The following is a 22,964-nucleotide window of genomic DNA, read 5'->3' on the forward strand; positions in this document are numbered from 1 at the left end:
TCTACCATCTCAGCATCAGGAGACTAAGGCGAGAGGATCAAGAGTTCAAGGTCATGGGGTTGGAGGGATGGCTTGGCAGTTAAGAGCACTGGCTGCTCTTGCAGAGGACCTGGGTTCTATTGCCAGCACCCACTTAGTGGTTCACAATTGTTTGTAACTCCAGCTCCAAGGGATCCAACACCCTCTTCTGGCCTCTTTGAGCACTGCATACATATATATAGTGTATGCATACAGTGTACATATCTATAAAAAGTCAAACACTCATACACATAAAGCAAACAAAATAAACAAATCTTAAAAGAAAATTTAAGTTCAAGGTCAGTGTGCGTTACCTAGCAAGACCTGGTATGCAGAAACTATGTATCAAAGGGCTGCAGACTTGGCTCAATGGTCTTGTCTAGCCAATGCAAGGACTCTGAGATGGGGTGGCATTATTACACTAACCCTACAGGAGAGGCTGCTGGGCACTAATAAAGAGTAAGGACTGTAATTTACAGTAACAATTAGACAGACACATCAATCTAAAGGACTCAGGCATCTCAGCACGAGGGGAGTCATACCTACCCTGCTCACAGTGTCTTTGACGGCTGGGACAGGCAGGCGCGGCAGAGATGTCTGGAAGCTGTACAGCATGGGCTTTCGGCCTGAGAAGACCTTGACCATAGCCTGAAGATACAAGATACATTTCAAAGGTGAGGCTGTGTTAAAGAGTCAAAGCCGGGGTTCACCTGCACGTGACCTGCTGACTGTCTATGGTGACCTACAACATCAGGTTAAAAACTGGGCTGAACAAAAACCAGGTCCGACAGAGGCTTCAGGTGTGGCTGCCGACTGTCACCCCTGGCTGGAGCCCTGAAGCTGACAGCGCTCTGCAGGCGACTGCCAGCCTTCTAGAAGGTTCTTGGTTTGAGGCTGGTGCAGGCTCTGGATATAGGAAGTAAGGTCAGCTGAGGCGCCTGGTCCTCCAGCCACCCCCAGGGGTCAAGGTCAAGCTGACCCATTTCTCCAACACACCAAGAAGGAGCCCCAGAGAGAAGCAATTCAAAAGACAATTTCACTAGAACCAAATTCATTAAAATCATTTACAAACCTTGGGAGCAGAAAATTAGTTTCTTTATAAAAAAAAAAAAAGCAGAACTAAAAAAAAAAGATTTTTGTTAGATACTTTATACTCACGTATATTAAATTTGTGTAACATTATTATGGTATTAAGCATTCTACTTCTAAAAACATTCATGTAAAAAAAAACAAGAACAAAAAACAGAACTCAAGACCAGAGCCGAGTGGTGACCGTGTGGGTGGAGGCACATGTAACAGCCACACAGTGGAGGGGGTGCTGGATGCCAAAGAGGAGGCCCCAGGGGTGATCTCCACTCTGGACAGCCACCCCTCACCCCCACGCCAGAACACTGAGCTTATAAAAACAACTAGCTGGGGCTTTGGATATGGCTCAGTGGGTAGGACAGCTCACCAAGTTAAGCTGCCACGAAACTCTGGGTTTGATCACCAGCATCTCATAAAAAAACCAGACATGGTGGTTCATGCCTGAGCTGGAGTCAGGAGAACCAGAAACTCAAGGTCATCCTTGGCTATATAGTAAATTCAAGGCCAGCCAGGGTGACCTGAGACTTCATCTCAAAAAACAAAAACAATAAACAAACAAACAAACAAAACCTGCACCAGTAGTTAAAACCTGATAGCTCTCCTGCATATGGCATAACCCTCTTCCTTAAATGAGGGAGCCTGGCCTTAGGGTCAGGGTGAAATGGAGAGCACTGGAAAGTTAGGGTAAATCAGGTGATCTGGCCAGCAAAAGCGTCTGACTGCAAAGCGGCCCCAAGGCCACAAAGACCTGGTGGGTGGCATGTCGGCTCAGCGTCCAGCCTGAACTACAGACTCAACAGAGGTGAACAGAGATGGCAGAACTCCCAGAAACCATTAGCAAGCAGCCCTCGGCTCCATGAGAGTGTCAAGGTGAGCGGTAGCTCTCCCACAGCCAGAGTCTGGGGACAGGTCACACACCAAGGAGCCAAGGAGGAGAGGTCTAACAAGGCAAGGGTCCTCCTCTCGTGACGTCAGCACCGCGGGTCCCCTAGCTAGCGGCAGGTAGTTACCATCCAGATCCTGGTGCTCCGGCTCATTTTGCCGTGTTCTGCGAACATCCAGCCATGGTAGGAGAGCAGCACCTTCAGTGAGTAGCGCATGGTCATGATGACCGCTACCCAGAGCCCCGTGCCGAAGAGGATGCCACTCACGATGTTCTTCGTCTGGCTTGACATGCGGCCACTGTGGGGATGGACCAGACAAGTAGCGAAGGCGTCAGTGTGGGAAGGTGGCCACGGCCACTACCTCCAAGCAGTGGGACCAAGCACCTTTCCAGGGACAGGAGAGAGTAGGCTGCAGCGCCCCAAAGCAGAGCTGGGGTCGTTAGAGAAGGAAGCCTGAGGGACCCACCAACTCTCCTAGTGCTTGTGGCATTCTCTAACCCTCTCAAAATGGGCCAGCCCTGGCTGGGTGCAGCAGAGTGGCCTCTTGTCCTGGAGCTCTGGAGGCAGAGGCCGCAGACCAGCCTGGGCAACACAGTGAGCCTTCCATCCCCGAAGAAGAGGCCAGAGACCTGCTAGTGACCTGAGCACTCCTGAACAACACAATTCCCTCCAGTCTCAGTCTCAGGGGAACAGTGGAGACCATGGGGGGAGGGGGGGAGCGAAGACCTGCTCACAATGGCAACTGATTCCCATGGGCGGGGACTGCCACCTGCTGCTCACAGAGATCCCAGATTTCCTTGGTTTTTTGCTGTGCCCACAACTGAACTCAGGCTTCATGCATGCTAAGCAGGGTCTCAACCCCTGAGCCACACCCCCAGTCCTCAAATATACTTAGATGTTGTTTGTCTCAGCACCCTGGAGGCAAAGGCAGGTGGATCTCTGTGAATTCAAGATCAGCCTGGTCTACATACCTTGCCTCAAAAACAAAACCAAAAAAATACACGTAAATAAAAATAAATAAAGCTAATTAAAAAAAAAAACTTTAAAGATCTTAAATACTTAAAAAAAAAAAAAAACAAGGCCACTGATTATGAAAGAAAAACCAAGACAAAAATGCAGCTATTTTTGTGGGGTTATTTTAGTTGTTTTGGAAATTGAAAAACAGTGGCAAAAATAAAAACTAGCCCCCTCCTCTTCAAGGCTCAAGAGACATCAAGGAAGAAGGGGTGAAATAATGCAAAGCAGGAGGGTGGGGAGGAAAGCTGGGAAACGCCGTCTTCTGGATATGATACCGCTGCACACGAGGACTCACTGAGGCCGTGGACCAAGGTCCAGCCAGCTGCATCAGTGGACACTCCAGCAGGGGCACGATTTAGACTCAGTGGATTGAAAAAAAGAGTGGGTGTGGAGAGTTGGAATGGATACGATCAAGATACACTGCTGACATGTATGGAACTGTCAAGGAATGAATAAAAGATACTCTATTTAAAAAAACTAAGAGTCCCCAAGCAATCAAAACAATTGCACACAGAACCATAAAAGTTCAGATATTAGAAAACATTAACTTAACATCATGTAAGTAACAGAGACAAGTTTCTTCTGAGGTAAATGTATTTTCCCACAGTTGGTCAAACCTAGCATTCAAAGGGCTGGAGAGATGGCTCAGCAGTTAAGAGCACTGGCTGCTCTTCCAGAGGACCTGGGTTCAATTTTCAACTCTAGTTCCAGGGGATTTGACGCCCTCTTTTGACCTCCGAAGGCACCAGGTACACACATGGTATGCAGACATACATGTAGGTCAAACACGCATACACATAGAATAAAATTTTTAAAATAATCCAAGCTGGGCATGGTGTTGCATGCAGAAGCAGAGGCAGACAGATTTCTCTAAGTTTGCAAGGCTAGCCTGGTCTACACAGCAAGTTTCAGGATATCTCGGGCTACATAGAGAGATCCTGTCTCAAAAACCAAAATAGAAAAAATAAAATAAAATAAAGAAGTAATCCAAAGTCCAGCTACGTCTCCAACCTCTTTCATCTTCTCTTCAGATCTAATCAAACAGAATTGCAGCCTAGGGACACAGGAACTCCGTCCTCAATGGGAAGATGGTTCCAGAACAGCCTTCCAGGCTGCAGGACTCTGACCCTTCACCTGGCCTTTCTAAATTTGGGTCAGAGATGACCCAGTTGACGAAAATAAATCCCGAGGGACAAAGAAACAAATCTTATAAAGACTGAGATTAAACAAGGTTTTAGTAGCTGGCATGGCTGTGTGCAATCCGGCTTTGAGGCACAGCCCATGGTAAGAGCAAAGCAGAACTGTTGGCCCTGCTCAACACACAGGACAGCACGCCGAGATGCTGGCAGGGCTTCCCTCGCCTCTCAGGACCTGGAGGAGGACAGCACAGGTCCAGTGTGCGGTGACCAGCTGCTTCGGATAACCTAGGCCCCGTGGATGCTCCAGGCCGCAGGCAGACAAGGCACTTGGCAGGATGCCTGAACGGGCATTTTTATCTGGTCTCCTGCGGTTGCTTACAAAGGCATGACCAATGCTGCCTGGAGGGCTGGAGGCTGAGGAGTTGGCTGGCTTCTCTGTAACTCCTGGGTGTCTCAATCAGAGGGCAGGGCATGGAGGCCCAGGATTCTGGAGCACCTACCCAAGCTGTCCTAAACACACCCACACTGTTGGGTTAAATCTGTGCATGGCTTTGAGTCAGCAGAAACCAACTCCTCCAGCTGTGAGCGTCCCCTGGGGTCACTCTTTTGTCAGTTGGCTTTTGCAATCCTTTCTAGTGTACAGTCTCTACATCGGAACAACCAGGAAAGCAAGATCAGAAAGGTCCAGAGCTGGGCTGGAGAGACGGCTCAGTGGTTAGAGGACTTGCTCTTCCACAGGACCCGAGTTCAAGGTCTATTCCCAGCATACATGCTCGAGTGGGTCATAACAACCTGTAACCCCAGCTCCAGGGGGCCCAACACCCTCAACTGGCCTCCAAAGGCACTGAACTCACACTCTCAATGAGTTCAGCCCTGACCCTCAGCACTGTACTGAACTCACAACTTCCAGATGAGTTCAGCCCTGACCCTCAGCACTGTACTGAATTCACACTCTCGGTGAGTTCAGCCCTGACCCTCAACACTGCACTGAGCCTTCACAATTCCTGGTCAGAAAACAAAGCCAAGTGCATAACAAGGACCTTGTGGCTATTTCTCCTCAGTTAAAAACCCACTGACGGTCATGTGGTGAAGGACACATAGCACAGGACAACTCTGAAACAACCTGTTTGAACCCAGTGTGGTAGTAAATGCCTGCACTCCCAGGAGAGGCAGGAGGGTTAAGGTCATTAAGAGTTCAAGGTCATCCTATGCTACACAGCCTGGGATACTTAAGACCCTGTCTCAGAAAATACAAAAGAAAAAAAAAATGTGTCTAAATGCAGGAGTCATAACGCACAGGGTAACCGAGGCATGGTGTCCTGTGTCCAAGTCATTCCACACTGAGAGGGTCTAACATCCTTCATCCTGGATGGTGTCAGGGACCTGTGGGAAGCTGCCTGGAATAACTGCCACCAGAGGTGACCTGAGCCAAGGCGTGGCTCAGTGCTAAGTTAGCCTGGCATGCACAAGGCCCAGGCCTCTATGCCATCCCAGAAAAGGAGAGAAGTGCATAGAATGTTCCCTGGCTACCTTCTAGAGCAGGTCCGGCATCCAGCAGGAGGCCCCAGATACAAAGGACCCCTTTTTAAAACAAAGTCTTATGGGACTGGAGAGATGGTTCAATGGTTAAGAGCACTTCTTACTCTTGCAGAGGACCTGAGTTCAGTTCCCAACACCCATATCAGGCAGCTACAACTGCCTGTAACTCCTGTTTCAGGGGATCCAACAGCTTCCTCTGGCCTCTGAGGGCACCAGGCACACATGGTACGCATACATACATACATGCAGGCAGAATACTCACATACATAAAAATGAATAAATAAACTTAAAAAAAAGTTGGGTGTGGTGGGACACACTTTTAATCCCAGCTCTTGGGAGGCAAAGGCAGGTGGATCTCTGTGAGTTCGAGGCCAGCCTGGTCTACAGAGTCAGGCCAGCTGGAGCTATACAGTGAGACCCTATCTTTAAAAAAAATTTAAAAAGGAAAGAAAAGCCCGAAGCCGGCCAGGCTTTGCCTCTGAACAGGATGACAACTACTTTCAAGTTCCCAGAATATACTAAAACTCAAAGTCAAGGTATAATGGACCTCCCTGGGGGATCTAAGCCACTCTAGAGGGGCCAAGGGCTGAAGTGTCCCTAAGCAACCAATGGCAGTCAGTTCAGGGGACCAGATCACTGGATAGACTAGTTCCAGGGGAACAGCCACACTGGAAGCCATCTTCTGGGGGCAGAGATGCCCTCTGAGGCCACCATGGGCTCCACCTACTGCCACAGCTTGACCGTAGGGAGATGACCTTAGGGAATGGCCCCTGCCATTCTTAGCCTAATCTCCAGGACAGCTGTGTCTATAGACTTCCAAGGGATTTCAACACCGGGTCAGAAAAGTGAAGAGGACCCATGTGGAGATCCCAAAGCAAGGACAGTCAAGAGGGTACTGTCATCCTCCTACCAAGATTGGGAGCGGGGATTACTCACGTGGTGTCCAGGGTCTGATTGATCTTTGCGATCATGCCCAGGGAGGGGTCCACTTTGGCATGCATGGATGATATCACACCCACCACCACGATAAGCCAGCTGGAGGGACTCGCCGGGAACACACCAGTGATGATGCCATTCTGGAAAGACACACCAGCTGTAAGCAGCACCCTCTCGAGGCCACTGTCCCTGCCCTGCAGCAGCCCTGCCTGTGGCAGCAGGCAGCTGGGACAGCAGGCAGCAGGGAGAAGGTATGGCATACAGGCCACCAAGGACCCAGTAGCTGAGACTCTTCCTGGAGCTACAACAGCCTCACCTTTATGCAGTTTCTTCTTTCCCAACTTCTGAGCCACAATGTACCCTGGGAGATTTCACAGAGGGACCCCTGGTCAGCAGGATCACTAGGCCTGACTTACCACACAGGTCTCATATCAGGACTAACAGCCTGGGTACCATAAGGTCCCACTCCCAGTCTGACACTGTCTGGCAGACAGGGAGCCAAGCTCCCAAATTCCCTTTGCACTGTCCAAATCAAGATGTGCTTATAGGAGCCCTCACACCACTGGGATTGCTGTAAAATAACCCTTACCCGGCAGAATTAAGTTTAAAGTATCCTGTTACATGTACTTATTGTACATGGGTGGATAAAGGACACCATGGTGCACATGTGGAGGTCAGAGGACAACTTGTGAGGGTCAGTTCTCGCCTTCCACCTTGGGGACTTTGGGTCAAACTCAGGTCGTCGGGCTGGGCTGCAATCTTGCCCACCCAACTCAAAAATCTGTCTAACAAAGAGGTTAGCCGGGTGGTGGTGACGCACGCCTTTAATCCCAGCACTTGGGAGGCAGAGGCAGGCGGATCTCCAGCCTGGTGTACAGAGTGAGTACCAGGACAGCCAAGGCTATGTAGAAACCCTGTCTCTGAAAAAAGAGGTTGGTGGGAGAAGACTTGTGTGAATCAGAGCTGGCCAGACTTTGCCGGCTCTGGAACCGGCAGGAAAGAGATGCGGAATGCTGTCTGTCTTCTCTCTGCTCTGTTGCTGTCTGTAACTTACAGTAAATTAATCTATTTTGTTGCTGTTTTGTTTTATTTTTTGAGACAGGGTCTCTCTATATAGCTCTGGCTGTACTGGAACTCACTATGTAGACCAGGCTGGCCTCTACCTCCTGAATGCTGGGATTAGAGGGGTGGACCACCATGCCCAGCATAATAAATTAATTCTTAATAGATACACACATTTAGCCCCAGCACTTGGGAAGCAGAGGCAGACAGAGCTCTGTGAGTTTGTGGCCAGCCTGGTCTCCATAGTGAGCTTCAGGGTAGCCAGAGTTATACAGTGAGACCCTAACTCAACAATAATAATAACAACAAGAAGAACAACAATTCTCCGAGCAAGGTGTGGGGACTCACATGTCTTCCCAGCACGTGAGAGGGGAACAGGAAAACTGCTTTAAGTTACAGACCAGCCTGGGTTACAGGGTCAGATTCGATCTCAAAAAAGTAAAACCAGGCTGGGGAGAGAGCTCGGTGGGTAAAATACTCGCCACACAAACTGGAGGAAGGACCAGCATTTGGATCTCTAGACTCAATGTAAAAGCTAGACAGGAACGGTGCCCCCTGTAACCCCAGCACTCCAGAGGCAAGCTGGCTAGCTAGACCAGCCACGCTCTAGACCAGCAGGCTGAGACCAGCCAGGCTCTAGACCAGCCAAGCTCTAGACTAGCCAGGCTCTAGGTCAGCCTGGCTCTAGACCATCCAGGCTCTAGACCAGCCAGGATCTAGACCAGCCAGGCTCTAGACCAACAGACTGAGACCAGCCAAGCTCTAGACCAGCCACGCTCTAGACCAGACAGGCTCTAGACCAGACAGGCTCTAGACCAGCCAGGCTCTAGACCAGCTGGGCTCTAGACCAGCCAGGCTCTAGACCAGCCAAGCTCTAGACCAGCAGGCTGAGACCAGCCAGGCTCTAGACCAGCAGGCTGAGACCAGCCAAGCTCTAGACCAGCCAGAATCAGTAAGCTCAGGTTTCAGTGAGACTGTCTGAATATATGAAGTAGAGAACTATAGAGGAAGACACCCAATGTAAAGATCGGGCCTCCAAGTGTGTGTGCACGCATATGCACACATACACACACATGCACACACACACACCCACACCCACACCCACACACACCATACACACAGGCAAACAAAACAAAATAAAACAAAGAAGAAAAATCTTTCAATTAAAAACACATTCTTGGAGCTAGAGATGGCTAGGTAGTTAACAGCACTTGTTCTTGCAGAGGACCTGAGTTCGATTCCCAACATCCATGTCAGGTAACTAGTAACAACCAGTAACTCCAGCTCCAGGAATCCAATGCCTCTGGTCTCTGCAGGTACCTGTAACTAACATACACCCACCCATACACCGATGCACAGTGATACACATAGTTAAAAAATAAAACAAATCTTAAAAAAAAATAAAATAAAATCCTATACCTGTGATCTCCACACTCAGGAGGTAGGGGCAGGAGGGGCAGGAATTCAAAACTATCCCTCACTACACACTCTGTTGGAGGCCACCCTGGATTACATGAGATCCCGTGTCACAAAAACCAAAAGGTTCTTCAAGGCCAGTATGATTTTACCCCTGTCATCCCAGCACTTTGGAGGCTGAGGCAGGATGACTGTCTTAAATTCAAGGCCAGCTTGGGCAAGAATGAGACCCTATCTCAAAAATATGAGCATAAATAAGTAAGTAAGTAATTCATTAGAGTTAAAAACAAGTAAATAAGCCAGCCATTGTGGCACACGCCTTTAATCCCAGCACTGGGAAGGCAGATGCAGGAAGATCTGTGAGTTCAGGTCCAGCCTGGTCTACAGAGTGAGTTCCAGGACAGCCAGAGCCACACAGACAAACCCTATCTCAAAAAACAAAGATAAAACATAAGTAAAAGTGAGGCGGGGCTCTTGCCCACTGAACCTCCTGGTTCTGAATCCACATGAAAGCCAAGCTCCTTGCAGCAGTGGTGGCCCTGACCAGCCCTCTTCCTCAGAGTGAAGGCACTGCCTTCCAAGAAAAAAGTATTGGAGTTCAGCCACGTGCCACTTACCCTATACTGCTCACCCTGTGTAAGTGTGGCCAGCTCTCAGACTTAGGTTTTCCTGTAGGTGGAACCTTCACTACTCTGGTTCACAGAACACTGATCACCAAGTCCCAGAAGCTGCCACTGAGATCCAGGGACACCTGTGCTGTGCCTGGTCCTGGAGATGCATCTGCCACAGCCCCAGCTTCTGGTGGTGGCACCTTCCTCTGCGGTACCCAGCAGGCTGGAGGAGCAGGCCCTGGTGATGGGGGACTGTTTGCAATTGCTCCAAACCTGCATTTACTCTCTCTGGGATTTTTAAAAGAAAGTAAAATTGGAGCCGGGCAGTGGTGGCGCACGCCTTGAATCCCAGCACTCGGGAGGCAGAGCTAAGTGGATCTCTGTGAGTTCGAGGCCAGCCTGGTCTACAGAGTGAGTTCCAGGAAAGGCGCAAAGCTACACAGAGAAACCCTGTCTCGAAAAACAAAACAGAACAAAAAACAACAACAACGGGGCTGGAGAGATGGCTCAGAGGTTAAGAGCACTGACTGCTCTTCCAGAGGTCCTGAGTTCAATTCCCAGCAACCACATGGTGGCTCCCAACCATCCGTAATGAGATCTGGTGCCCTCTTCTGGCCTGCAATCATACATGCTGTATACATAATAAATAAATAAAATCTAAAAAAAAAAAAAAAGCACTGATTGCTCTTCCAGAGGACCTAGATTCATTAAAAAAAAAAGTAAAATTGGACTGGGGTTATAACTCAGCAATTCATCACTTGCCCATCATGGGCAAGGCTCTGGATTCCAGCCCTGGCCCCACACAGAGGACCCAAGTTTATTTCCCAGCACCCACTTGATGGCTCACAGCCATCTGTAACTCCAGTTCCAGGGGATCCAACCCCTTCTTCTGACCTCCTTGGGCACCAGACACATACATGCTGCCTGTGTGTTCACACCTGTCTGTAACTCCAGTCCCAAGGTTTCTGATACCCTCCCACAGGCAGGCAAAAACACCAAAGAACATTAAATAAAAATAAACTACAAAAACCTCTAAAAACCCAACAATAAGGAGCTATGAGCCCATTCTATATAAGTGTCCACCACAAGCCTTAGCCAGCATGGAGACCTCTGCTCTCTCAGAGACCCACTGAAGACACAATTTTCTCCTTAGCGGGACCCAAGGAGATACACTGGGCATCCCAGCAAGCACTGCAGAGACCAGCCAGCCAACCTTGAATCGGATGAACTTCTTCTTCCAGGAATGCAGTCCCGACAAGCATATCTGTTTGAGGGCTTCGTGGCTCAGGCGGAGGTCAATGCCATCGGGGGTGACAGTGAACTGGAAGGCCACAGCTTGATGAGCCTCTGCCATCTTGAATAGGCACCTGGAGCAGGGACAGAGATGGCTTAGAGAAGCCTGACACCAGAAACCAGGGACATGCCTCCAGTGGAAGGAGGTCCTCCAAATTTAACCTTGTGCCTTAACAGACCTACACATGTCTCCAACAGATACAGTGCTGTCCCTCACTCCACACTTCTCACCTGTCCAGATCCATACAGGCCTAGGGTGATGGTGTGGGCCCACGTCACCACCGTCCCACGCCCTCTGCCCATCCCACAGAACCATGCCCCCAAAGGCATCCCCAGCCAGCATGACAAAGGTCACTGGCGGCCATGTATTGACCTGCACAGCAGAGATGACTATTCTTACAGCCCATCCCCAGAACTGTCATGAAAACACCGGAAGTAGCAACAAACGAGTCCCCAGCAGCCCTGAACCCCGACCTTCAGGCAGGACCACTGCCCCTCCAACTTCAGAGAGGGCTACGAAGACTCAGGATGGGTGGTAAGGTGGCTCAGTTGGAAAAGCCCTTCCCTCCAGAGACTGACAATGTGAATTCAATCCCAGAACCCAAGTAAAGGTGGAAGGAGGACCAATCCCACAAAGCTGTCCTCTGGCTTTCACATACGCACTGTGGTGCGCACGCCCTGCCCTCCCCCCCCCAATAAATAAAAATACTTTTTACACTGGGTTGTGGTGGTGGCACATGCCTTTAATCCCAGAACTCAAGAGGCAGAGGCAGGAGGATTTCTGAGTTTTTTTTTTTTTTTTTTTTGGTTTTTCGAGACAGGGTTTCTCTGTGTAGCTTTGCGCCTTTCCTGGAGCTCACTTGGTAGCCCAGGCTGGCCTCGAACTCACAGAGATCTGCCTGGCTCTGCCTCCCGAGTGCTGGGATTAAAGGCGTGCGCCACCAACGCCCGGCGGATTTCTGAGTTTAAGGCCAGCCTGGTCTACAGAGTGAGTTTCAGGACAGCCAGGGCTATACACAGAGAAACATTGTCCCAAACAAAAACAAAACAAAAGAAAACAAAAACTTAGGGAAAAAAAAAGATTCCACTAACATCCCACAAACTGCACAGACCCTAACTGATCCTGATCCTCTGAGGCTATTCCTAAAGTCCAACTGGTCTAAGGCATCCATGTATCAGGCCTTAGTTGTTCCTGCACAAAACATGGCCTCTTCTGCACTAGTTTGTCCTGTCTCACTCACTACAGGAAATCTTAGGAATCTCCAGAATCTGTCTCAGTGACACACATACACACAAAGAGGAGCTGGGCTGGAGAGATGGCCAGGAAGAATGTTTCCTACTCTTGCAGAGGCCTGGTGTTCTATTCCCAGAACCCAAGTCAAGCAGCTCACTATTGCCTGTAACTCCAGCTCCAAGAGATCTGATGCCCTCATCTGGCCTCTGTGGGTACTGCACTCACAAGCACATACACATAGAACAAACTAATACGCATACATAATAAAACAAGAGGGATCTACAATGTGCTCTTCCCCTCACTTCTTCACTTACTCCTGTGGTCTGTCTAATCCAACAGCTTTCAACCCACTCTCACACTCAGCAGAAATGTCACCTCCTCCCTTCCTGGTTCCCTCATTCCCCCAGCAGCTGCCTGAGGAGTCACCTCTTCTGAAGGTGTGCAACCCCTCTGTTTTCCAAAGCTGTTTGTTACAAAGCACTAAGTATACATATATTTTTTTAAAGATAAGAGGTAAAAATTATTCAGAACCATAGTAAGATCTAATTTATGGGTATGTTCTCATCACATAATAACTTTCCCACTGAGGCCCACAAGGTCTGATAAACCTGTCAAAACCAACAGGTAACGGGACTAGAGAGATGGTTCAGCGGTTAAGAGCACTTACTGCTCTTACAGAGGACCTGTGTGTGGTTCCTAGAATTTAAATGGTGACTCACAAACATCTGTAACTCCAGTTCTGGAGGATCCTACACCCTCTTCTGGCTTCCCTAGGCACTGCATGCATATGGTACACATACATACATGCAGGCAAAACACTCAGACAACACCCCCAAATTTTAAGTGTGCATTTTAAAAATGATTTATTTATTCTTATTTCATGTACATTGGTTTGCCTGTATGAAAGTGTTGGATCTCCTGGAACTGGAGTTACAGACAGCTGTGAGCTGCCACATGGGTGCTGGAAATTGAACCTGGGTCCTTTAGAAGAGCAGCTAGTGCTCTTAACCACTGAGCCATCTCTCCAGCCCAAATATGTGTATTTAAAAAAACAAAACAGCAACCAGGTTTCTGGGGCTGTAGCTCAGGTAGAGAGTGCCCACTGAGCTTGTACAAGCCCTGGGTACGATGTCCAATACTGTGTGTGGTGGCGCACACCTGTAATCCCAGCACTCAGGAGGTGGAGGCAGGAGGATCAGGAGTTCAAAGTTATCCTTGGCTATACTGAAAGCTAGAGGCTAGCCTGGGCTACATGACATTAACAAGTAGAATTGGGGATGCAGCTCAATAGTAGAACATCTGTCTAACATCTGTGAGGCCCTGGGTTCCATCCCCAGCAATGCAAAAACAATTTTAATCGGTACATATCAATATAGTTCAAAGATACTAACCAAAGCTAGGCGTGCTGGCATGGACCTCAGGAGGATGAGGCAGAAAGATTGTCACAGACTGATCTATCAGCCTGAGTTGCAGAATGAAACCCTGTCAACTGCCAATCACTTGCTCATTCAACAAGTATTTGCTGGCTGCTTCCCATGTACCAGTGAGGTGAGAACCTAGACCCTGGTAGAAATGGCCCCTCTGCCCTCCTGTGGCACAGAGAGGAGGCCGAGAGCAAGCAATGCCTCCGTGGCAGTTAGGTGCAGGAAAAGGAGGTGCCGAACAGGAGACCCTGAAGCTCAGCACACCATCCCAGAGAGGAGAGCAGACAGCCCTGGCCCAGTGCGGTGCCATCAGGGATGAAGACGACAACCAACTCCACAGGTCTGAGTCCCATGGGCTGGACATGCTGATAAAAGGGGCCCTCCAGCCTTGAACTATGTGCTCTGCGGAGCCACGTCCTGGGGCGGGGTGGTGGTACGGGGGGGGGGGGGTGGGGGTGGGGTGGGGTGGGGTGGGGGAGCAGGCGCTGACAATTCACCTGTGGACCTGCTGAGTTGGAAAAGTCAGTGTCGCAGAGCTTACAGAGTACACCGAGGTGGAGCAGCCAGGGACAGGCGGATGTGGGAAGCATGAGGACAGTGCTGGTGGGCAACGCAACTGGAAACTGGCCTTTGGGCTCTGCGCTGACCTCCAAAAGGTTGAGGAGACAACACAACCTGGTCCTGAAAATAACTTAAAGCCCAAGCTACGTTCCAGTGTGTTTACGTCCTGGAAAACTGTGACAGGGCCTGGCCGTGATGAAGGCACAGACCCCACCTGAGAAAGCAACAAGACTACCGACCTGTGCTTGGGCAGACACATACACAGCCTGAGTGAGGCACAGAACGCAGCTCTGGTCGGGGTGAGGAGGCTCGAGTCTGGAATCCCCTTGAACTTCAGCTCCTCCTCCATCTACTTCTGAAGTGCTGGGATTACAGACAGGAGCCCCTGTACTCGCGTTATCCACTGCCGGGGATGAAGGCAGGGCATGCTAGGCAGGCACCCTACTGACTGCAGAGCCAGCCCCAGGTTAAGCTTCCCGTATCTGCAGCACTCACGAGGCTGGTAGCACAGACACGAACCCCGCACCACAGGCATCAATCTGGGCAGACAGGATTCCGTGACTGGCCACCACCCTGCCAATCGTTTACATGACCTCAAAAGTGAACCAGCGTATTGTTTCAAGTTCAAAACCAGCCTGGGTTAAACACTGAGTTCCAGGCTGAGCTACAGACAGATCTTGTTGCAAAAACAAAAACAAACTCAATAAAAACATTAATGAAAAATTTTAAAACACAAGGGAACTATTTTGATGTAAACTTTTCTGTTGTGCATATGTGTGTGCACATGTTTTCCCCGGTGTTTGTACCCGTCTGTGCATCAAGGCCTGAGTTCAACACCAGCTGCCTTCCTCTATCACCTTCAACTTTACTGTTTGGAGGCAGGGTGTCTCACCGGACCTGGAGAGTGCTGACTGGCTAGGCGGAGTGATCCCTGAGTCCGCGTATCCTGTTCCCACCGTTTGCCAACCCCAGAGCTGGAATTACTGGCCCAGCACTGTTATACTCAGCATTTTACAGGATGCTGGGCTCAAACTCAGGTCCTCGAGCTGCTCAGCAAGCACTTCATCCACTGAGTCACCTCCACAGCCCTCGAGGAGCTGTCAACAGCAGATTAAACACCGTGCTGCAGTCACTTCTACCCAAAGGCGTGAACCCCAGGTTTGCCCAGAAACCAAACCTAGTCTCAGGACAATCATGAGGACTTACAGTGTCCTTTCCAGGGTGAAATGTCCCTGCCTCATGACCTGAGTTTAATGTTCAGGACCACCTGAACCTGCCAGGTGTGGTGGCACAAGCCTAGAAACCCAGCAGCAGGAAGGTAGAGACAAGAGGGTCAGGAGTTCAAGGTCACCCTTGGTTACACAGTGAGTTACCAGCCTGGTCTCCATGACACAAAGAGACAAAAAGACTGCCTAAACTTGATGAAGGCCTGGTTTGTTCTGACAGGTTCATCATAGCAGGCATTCCGGTTGCTTTGTGGGCTTGCAAAAGCAGTTCACAACGCAGGTTCACTGCTTTAAACCACTCAGCAGGCACTGGTGCCAGATGAGTCAGCCTCAGGCTCCATGTTGGCTTCACGGGCTACTTCAGATGGTCAGTGTTCCCAGAAGCCACCAGGAAGTACAGATCAAATCACAGCACGTGCCACCCCCAGGAACAGCTGGAATGCAATCCATGAGTGACAGGCACTGGAGAGCCACCCCAGGAACAGCTGGAATGCAATCCGTGAGTGACAGGCACTGGAGAGCCACCCCGGGAACAGCTGGAATGCAATCCGTGAGTGACAGGTGTGAAGGACAGTGAGAAATCATGAGCTTCACCCACTGCTGCCGTAGAAATGTGACGGGGTCAGGTCATCCCAGAAGACAGGCTAAGCATAAAGCTCCTTCGAGGCGGTGTGTTCAAGGCCAGCCTGGACTACACAAAAAGACCATATCTCAACAAAGCAAAGCAAAAATGTAAAAGCCTTGGAACCCAGCAACTCCTCTCCTTGGCCAGGATAACTCGAACAAGTCCACACTAAAACCTATACAGGCCTGTCCACAGCAGCCTCGATCATGACAAAAACACCAGGTGTTCCATGGCAGGAGAGGAGACTACAGCCAGGGCCCTCCACAGGAGGAGAAGCGTAGGCCAACTGTGACATACTCACACACCAGACCAGGACTCGGCCCTCAGAAGCAAAGTGGCACCAACACACGCAGCGACACAGATGAAACTATGACACCAGGGTCTGGGGACATGGCTCAGTGCGCAGAGGGTTCACCTTGCATACACAAGGCCCAGGGTTCCAAGCCCAGTACCACATAAACCAGGCATGGTGGCACATGCCTATCATCACAGCACTTGAGACAGGGAAGCAGGGGGATCAGACGTTGAAATCATCCTTGGCTTGAGAGCAAGCTAGAAGCCAGCCTGAGCTACATGAGATTCTGTCTCATTTAAATAAATTAAAAAAAAAAAAAAAGGCCAAGAGCACAACACGAAGCCCGAGAAGCCAAATGTCATCTCACTCCATTTACACAAAATGTCTGGAACAGAAAAATCTATAGAAATAGACAGATCGGAGCTGCCAGGGACTGAGAGAGCTTGGAAGGGGATGAAGGCTAGGAAGGAGTGTTTCTTTGGGGGTTGATAAAAATGTTCCCAAACTGAGTCGAATGATAGTGGCACATGGTTGTGAATAAATTAAAAATCTCCAAAATAGGCGTGTGCGCACGTTAATAGCATTGGGAGCAGACAGGCGGATCTTGTAGTTCGAGCCTGGCTACCAAGTACTAAAAGCGCAAAAAAAAAAATTTGAAAAAAAAAAAAAAAAAAAAAAAAAAATCTCCAAAATACCAGATAGGTGAATTGCTTATGTGAATTATACATTGTCCTACTCAGGGTTACTATTGCTGTGATGAAACGCCGAGACCAAAACAAGCTGGAGAGGAAAGGTTTACTTGGCTTACACGTCCATATCATAGTCCATCATCAAAAGAAGTCCTGACAGGAACTCAAGGCAGGGCAGGAACCTGGAGGCAGCAGCTGATGCAGAGGCCATGGAGAAGTGCTGCTGACTGGCTTGCTCCCCAAGGCTTTCAGGGATGGCACCACCCACCGTGGGCTGGGCCTTCCCCCATTAATCACTAATTAAGAAAATGCCTTAAAACTGGACCTTATGGAGGCATTTCTTCAATTGAGGTTCCTTCCTTTCAGATGACTATAGTCTATGTCAAACTGACATAAAACTAGTTAGGGCACACCTCAATGAGACTGTTATTCAAAAATACTATCTCAGAGGCTGGAGAGGTGGCTTGGTGAGCAAGATTGCTGGCTGCTCTTTCAGAAGATCCAAGTTCAGTTCCCAGCACCCACAGTAAGCAGCTCACAACACCTGTAACTCTAGTTCCAGGAGATCTGATACCCTCTTCTGGCCTCTGTGGGCACTGAACTCATGCGGTGTATACACACACATAAATACACACATCCTAAACATTTTTTTTTATTAAAGAAAAAAAGTTGTGAATGGAAACGAACTGGACTTCCACAGAATCGCTGCCTCTGCTCCAATGCAAAAGCGTGCGCCACACCTCACTGTAAAGTGGTGCATGTCAAAAACGCCTTCCACCACACACTCACTACATGCACACCATCACACACACACACACACACCATACACATACAGTAATAATAAACTAAAATTTTTAAGTGAAAAAAGTAGAGAGCTGCTAAGAAATAATGCTTGCCGTTAACCTCTGACCTCCATATGCACATGCACACACATGCATACACACACATGCACACACATGAGCATAAATGCACATTCACAAAGAAAAATAAACTGAAGAAAAGAAAATGTCCTCTCACAAAACACAAATATTGTCTAGTTAACACTCAAGCATCTAATCCTTCCCTGGCCAAATACACAACTGGAGGCATCAGGGTGGAATCTAGAAGTCCATCCGATCACTGTTCCCTGAGAGGACTGAGCATATGCCATAACAGGCTGCTCAGTCTTCTCTCAAGAGATCAGGCCTCAATTTCGTTTGCTGAGACTAAACAAGCATTTTCTGAGAGAGCCTCAAACAAAGGACAATCAGTCTCCAACACCCCTGACAGCAAGGATAGGGAGGCCTTGTACATGCAATAGTTTTTGTGGGACTTCTCCAGGACCCTAACATACTCACCAAGGTTCCATTGAGAATGAGCGCCATCCTCCAGCACTAAGGAAATACTTTTTTTTTCTTCAGAGATCATCTAACATAGTAGGGTCAATACCGAATATCTGCAGACAGCTCAGTCAGTAAAGTGCCCACTGCACTAATATGAAAACCTAAATTCAATCTACATAAAAAGCCAGGCATGGTGGAGCACTCTCGTAATCCCAGACTGGGGAGGCAAAGACAGGAGGATCCCTTGAGCTCACTGGCCAGCCTGCCTGCCAAGGCATCTGCCCAGGCCAAAGAGAGACCATGCCTCAAAAACAGTAAGGTGATCGGTACAAGGAATGACAACCAAGGTAGACTCTTGCCTACATGCACACAACACACACACAATATAAATACCACACACACACACACAACACACACACACACACACACAATTGCGGATTTCATGGCACCTAGAACTGGGATGGGGAGGGGCGAGCAAAGGCTTCTTGAGAGCCAGGGAAAGTAGATGGTGACTACACGCAGGTCATTTCTGTTAGGCTCTTTTTCTGCACACATCTGAGATCTCCCCACAACTCTTAATGTATCTAATGCAGCTGTCCCCTCCATGTCCCAGAGCTCCCATGGGAGCTAAATAAGTCCCGAGTGCCCTTGCCTCCTGGGACGGGAAGCACCTGCTCCATCCAGGTACTGCACAGCAGACTCCTGTAGGAGATGAAGTGGAGACAGGAGGATGAAGCAGGTGGCCAAGGAGCATGGGAGACAGCTGCTGCAACGGGAGCCCACCCCCATCATATGCCCACTTGGGTAACAGTTGCCTCCAAAACATTCCACCCTGCAGGGAAGCTCCTTAAGTGGGACGGTAAACAACTCACAATACCTTCAGGAAGTCCCTGAAACCGACCAGATGCACTAGGCTCCTCCCTGCCAGGGTGAGCAATAAAGGCTCTGAGTCCCTCTGAGACTAGCACAACAGAGCTGCTCTGAAGACTCAGATGAGCCCAGACGAGCCCAGCTGCAAGGAAGACTCTGAGACCAGACCAGCTGCCTGCAAGAAGCAGAAATCACCCAAGCTGACCAGAAGTTGAGAACTGAGGCACCTAGAAAGGGCCCAGTGAGCTCCAGGTTCCCAGCTTCTGTGGACTGTGACCATGCTGGGTGGGTATTGGTGATGCAGCTATCTTTGAGTCATTTCTGCTTCGTAAGTCACCCCAATAAAGCCACTGGTCCAGCAAGTTGGATTTTGGTGGTCTGCTGTGGGATCCCTATCTGGGAGTGAGTACACCCGTGTGTTGTTCTCTCCAGGGCAAGTTTTTTTTTTACATACACCACTCTCTGAGACCTGACAAGACCGAACTGCACTTTTGGTCTGGCTGAGGGGACTCTGGCCAGCTCGGCCATGGCAAGCATGACTCTGGTGGGCCTTGTCCTTCTCCCCCACTCCCTCTGCCTTGCTAAAAACCATTAGATCACACTCCTAAAGCTGGCCACCAAGGTCTGTTCCCTTAGGCGGCCATGTCCTCCTCCTGAGGCTGACTACCAAGGTCCAGCTGTCCAAGTATTGAAGTCCAGCAATCAAAAGTCCCCTTGTGGCCCCCCTAATTAACGTGCCCAATCAAAATTAAACACCTCATCCTAACACGGGGTTTCTCCTTTGACCTTTATAAACCGCCATCTGCCTATGGGCCCTTTGTGTGCCCTGCCCCTTGGACAAATACCCCTCTCCCCTCCTTGTCCTTCTCCCTCATCCTCTGTCTCCTGTCTTTGTCTCTTACTCCCTGCCCTTTGTCCCTCTGGAGCAAATAAATCTCCTTTGTGCTGAGAACTTGGTCTTTGAGCTGATACTGGTCCCTCATGGGCTGCATGCTGGTCCTGCTGTCCTCTTCCTGGACAGGAGACCACACCCCACACCTGGCCGAGACTGCCACCTGCAGCTCCCTACTTTTCAGGTGGGCACAGATGTCTCTGGAAGGCTTTGTCACCGCAGAAACAGCAGTCGCAATGAGTCCCAACCCAGTCACCATAGCTCTACTTAGTCAACCTGATCCCAGGCCAGAGATGGGGGAGGTCCTCCTGGCCCCTGACTGAGTCAGTATGCTCGGTAAACTAGGCCTTTCTTCTCAGGGCGTCTCACATTTTGACTTTTTTTTTTTCTTCAAGATTTATTTATTATGAATACAGTGTTCTGCCTGCATGTCAGAAGAGGGCGCCAGATCTCATTACAGATGGTTGTGAGGCATCATGTGGGTGCTGGGAATTGAACTCAGGACCTCTGGAAGAGCAGCCAGTGCTCTTAACCTCTGAGCCATCTCTCCAGCCATATTTTGACTTTCAACAGGCCATTACTATCTACAAAAATCAAGTTACAAAAAATAAAAAGTAAACAGAAAAAAAAAATTCTGGGCCAAGATGCTCAGTGGGCAAAGGTGTTTGCCGCCAAGCCTGTCTGTTCAATCCCCAGGACCCACAGGGTAGAATACAAGAGCCAACTCCTGGAGGTTGAACTCTGACCTCTACTCACGTGCTGTGACACACGTGTCATTCTGTGATTTATGTCAGGCTATTTTCATAGCCTCTGCTGCATGTGCCCCACAGGCTGTGGGTTGGACATCCTCGTGTCCCTCCTCATCTCCCTTTTGAAGCTACGTGGGAGAATAAATAGCTCTCTGTAAAACACCAAAAGCAAGTCTGCCCTCAACAGTGGCTGCGAGGGGACCTGTCTGTGGGACTGGGAGTCCTGGGAGCACCTGGCAGAGCCATCCAACATGCAGACAGCCCAAAGTGGCTGCGCAGGGGTGACCAGACAAGCTGGAGGGATGAAAAACCAACCGATGCTTGAGAAGGGGCAGGGGTATCCCGCCCCCTGGAGGAGAGCAAAACATTCATAAATCCAAGGACCTTGGAAGTGTCCCCCAAAGCCTCCATGATCTTAGCCATAACCTAAACCCCCCCCCAAATGTTCAAAGTCATAAAATACAACACACACAGCTGAGTACAAAACCTCGTCTATGTACCGGACCCTGAAATGAAATGACTGGTTGGTGACACAGACTTACAGAGCTATCTGGCCCTTTTAATTAAGAATACGGCATGGGGATGGGAGTGGGGGGAGGCTGGAGAGGTGGCTCAGTGGTTAAGAACATGCACACTGCTCTTGCAGAGGACCAGAGTTCTGTTCCCAGCACCCACATCAAGTGGCTCAGAACTTGTCTGTAACTCTGGCTCCAGGGAGACTGGACACCTTCATTCACACGCACATAACCACACATAGACACACAATTTAAAATGATAAAAAAATATTTAAAACATAAGAATACAACATTAAAGGAGTGGAGAGGGGGCGCAGCAGTTAAGGGTGCACGCTGTTCTTGCAGAGGACCCCAGTTGTGTGGCCCATTCCAACTCCAGGGAGTCTGGTGCCGCCTTCTAGGTTCCAAGGGCACTGCACACACATGAGGCACAGGCAGACATTCATACACACAGGACACCGTTGTCACACCACATCTCCCCTGCAACTCTGGGCTTCTCTTTCACATTCATATCTGAGCAGCCACAGGCTACCTAACACTGTGTGTGTGTGTGTGTGTGTGTGTGTGTGTGTGTGTGTGTGTGTGTTTGTACATGCAAGAATTATTGTACAAGTGGTCCACAGATATGGCTGTCTTTTTCCTTGTGTCCCCACCTCAGTTCCCTGGAGCCTGGCTGCCCCACTCACCTCACCTTGGCCTCCTCATAAGGAAGCGTGCTCAAGCTCTCTGCCCATTGGTAGCCCTTCTTCTTTCTCTAGAAATGTGTTCCTGTCTCAGATGCAAGGCTTGGGGACAGGCCTCTCCCTGACTGACCCACCCACCGGTTCCCCTGCCCACAGAAAGCTAGTCTGTTCCCGAGGTGGCTCTCTGCAAAGCACCTTAGCCCGGATACTGAGGACTCCCACTGCCCTGCCCTCAGCTCTCCCTTCCCAGGAGCCCTTCCAGCCATCACACCCTGCCTAACCCGGCACTAAGGCTGTGTCCTTGCGTCCGTGCAGCGGGGGACCCTGACGTACTAGAAGAGGGCCCTCAGGGCCCGCTGGCCCAGCCATTCTATCTGGCAGACCAGCTGTGCCTGGACACAGGCCACTGACTCTGGGCAGCCTCCTCCTCCATTCCCAAGGCTGCTGCAAAGATGGCATGGCAGGCCTCCATGGTGGCTGGAGGCCTCAGCCATGTCTCCATACAGTGTGCACTAAAACACTGGTTTCCCAGCACTAGCCCACACTTCCAGTTCCTCCTTCTTCCCGCCCAGGTCACCAGTGGCTCCAGCCTGGCCTACCACATCATCTGCGATGGTCTCCAGCCCCTGACCTCTGTCGGCACTGATGGAAGGTTCTTCTGGGCTCTCTGGACCTTGGGAGCCAGCCAGCCTCGTCCCTGATCAGACCTCTACAACCCGTGCACAACAGGTGTTACAAGCCCACCTTCAAGGCCAAACCTGCAGACTGGACGTCAGCCCACCTTCTCTCGAGCTGCACCCTCTCTATCTGCCTCTCTCCGACTAGACCTGCCTCAGTGGGGCATGCACTGACCACACCTGTCTCAACTGCCTTCCCCC

General features: G+C 49.9%; 1 protein-coding gene across 1 annotated transcript in view; it reads right to left on the reverse strand.

Moving 5' to 3' along the window:
- The window catches only part of Cpt1a (carnitine palmitoyltransferase 1A), a 64,851-nt gene that overhangs the window by 28,819 nt on the left and 13,068 nt on the right, over nucleotides 1–22,964 (reverse strand). Inside the window, exons 2-5 of the mRNA XM_028871527.2 lie at nucleotides 10,922–11,075; nucleotides 6,620–6,759; nucleotides 2,115–2,286; nucleotides 565–666 (exon numbers count right to left, since the gene is read on the reverse strand). Coding sequence (XP_028727360.1) covers nucleotides 565–666; nucleotides 2,115–2,286; nucleotides 6,620–6,759; nucleotides 10,922–11,062 — 555 coding nt within the window. The 5' untranslated portion in view covers nucleotides 11,063–11,075. The remainder of the gene's footprint in view (nucleotides 1–564; nucleotides 667–2,114; nucleotides 2,287–6,619; nucleotides 6,760–10,921; nucleotides 11,076–22,964) is intronic.

The sequence above is a fragment of the Peromyscus leucopus genome, chromosome 1 (assembly GCF_004664715.2).
Source record: "Peromyscus leucopus breed LL Stock chromosome 1, UCI_PerLeu_2.1, whole genome shotgun sequence".
Lineage (NCBI taxonomy): Eukaryota > Metazoa > Chordata > Mammalia > Rodentia > Cricetidae > Peromyscus > Peromyscus leucopus.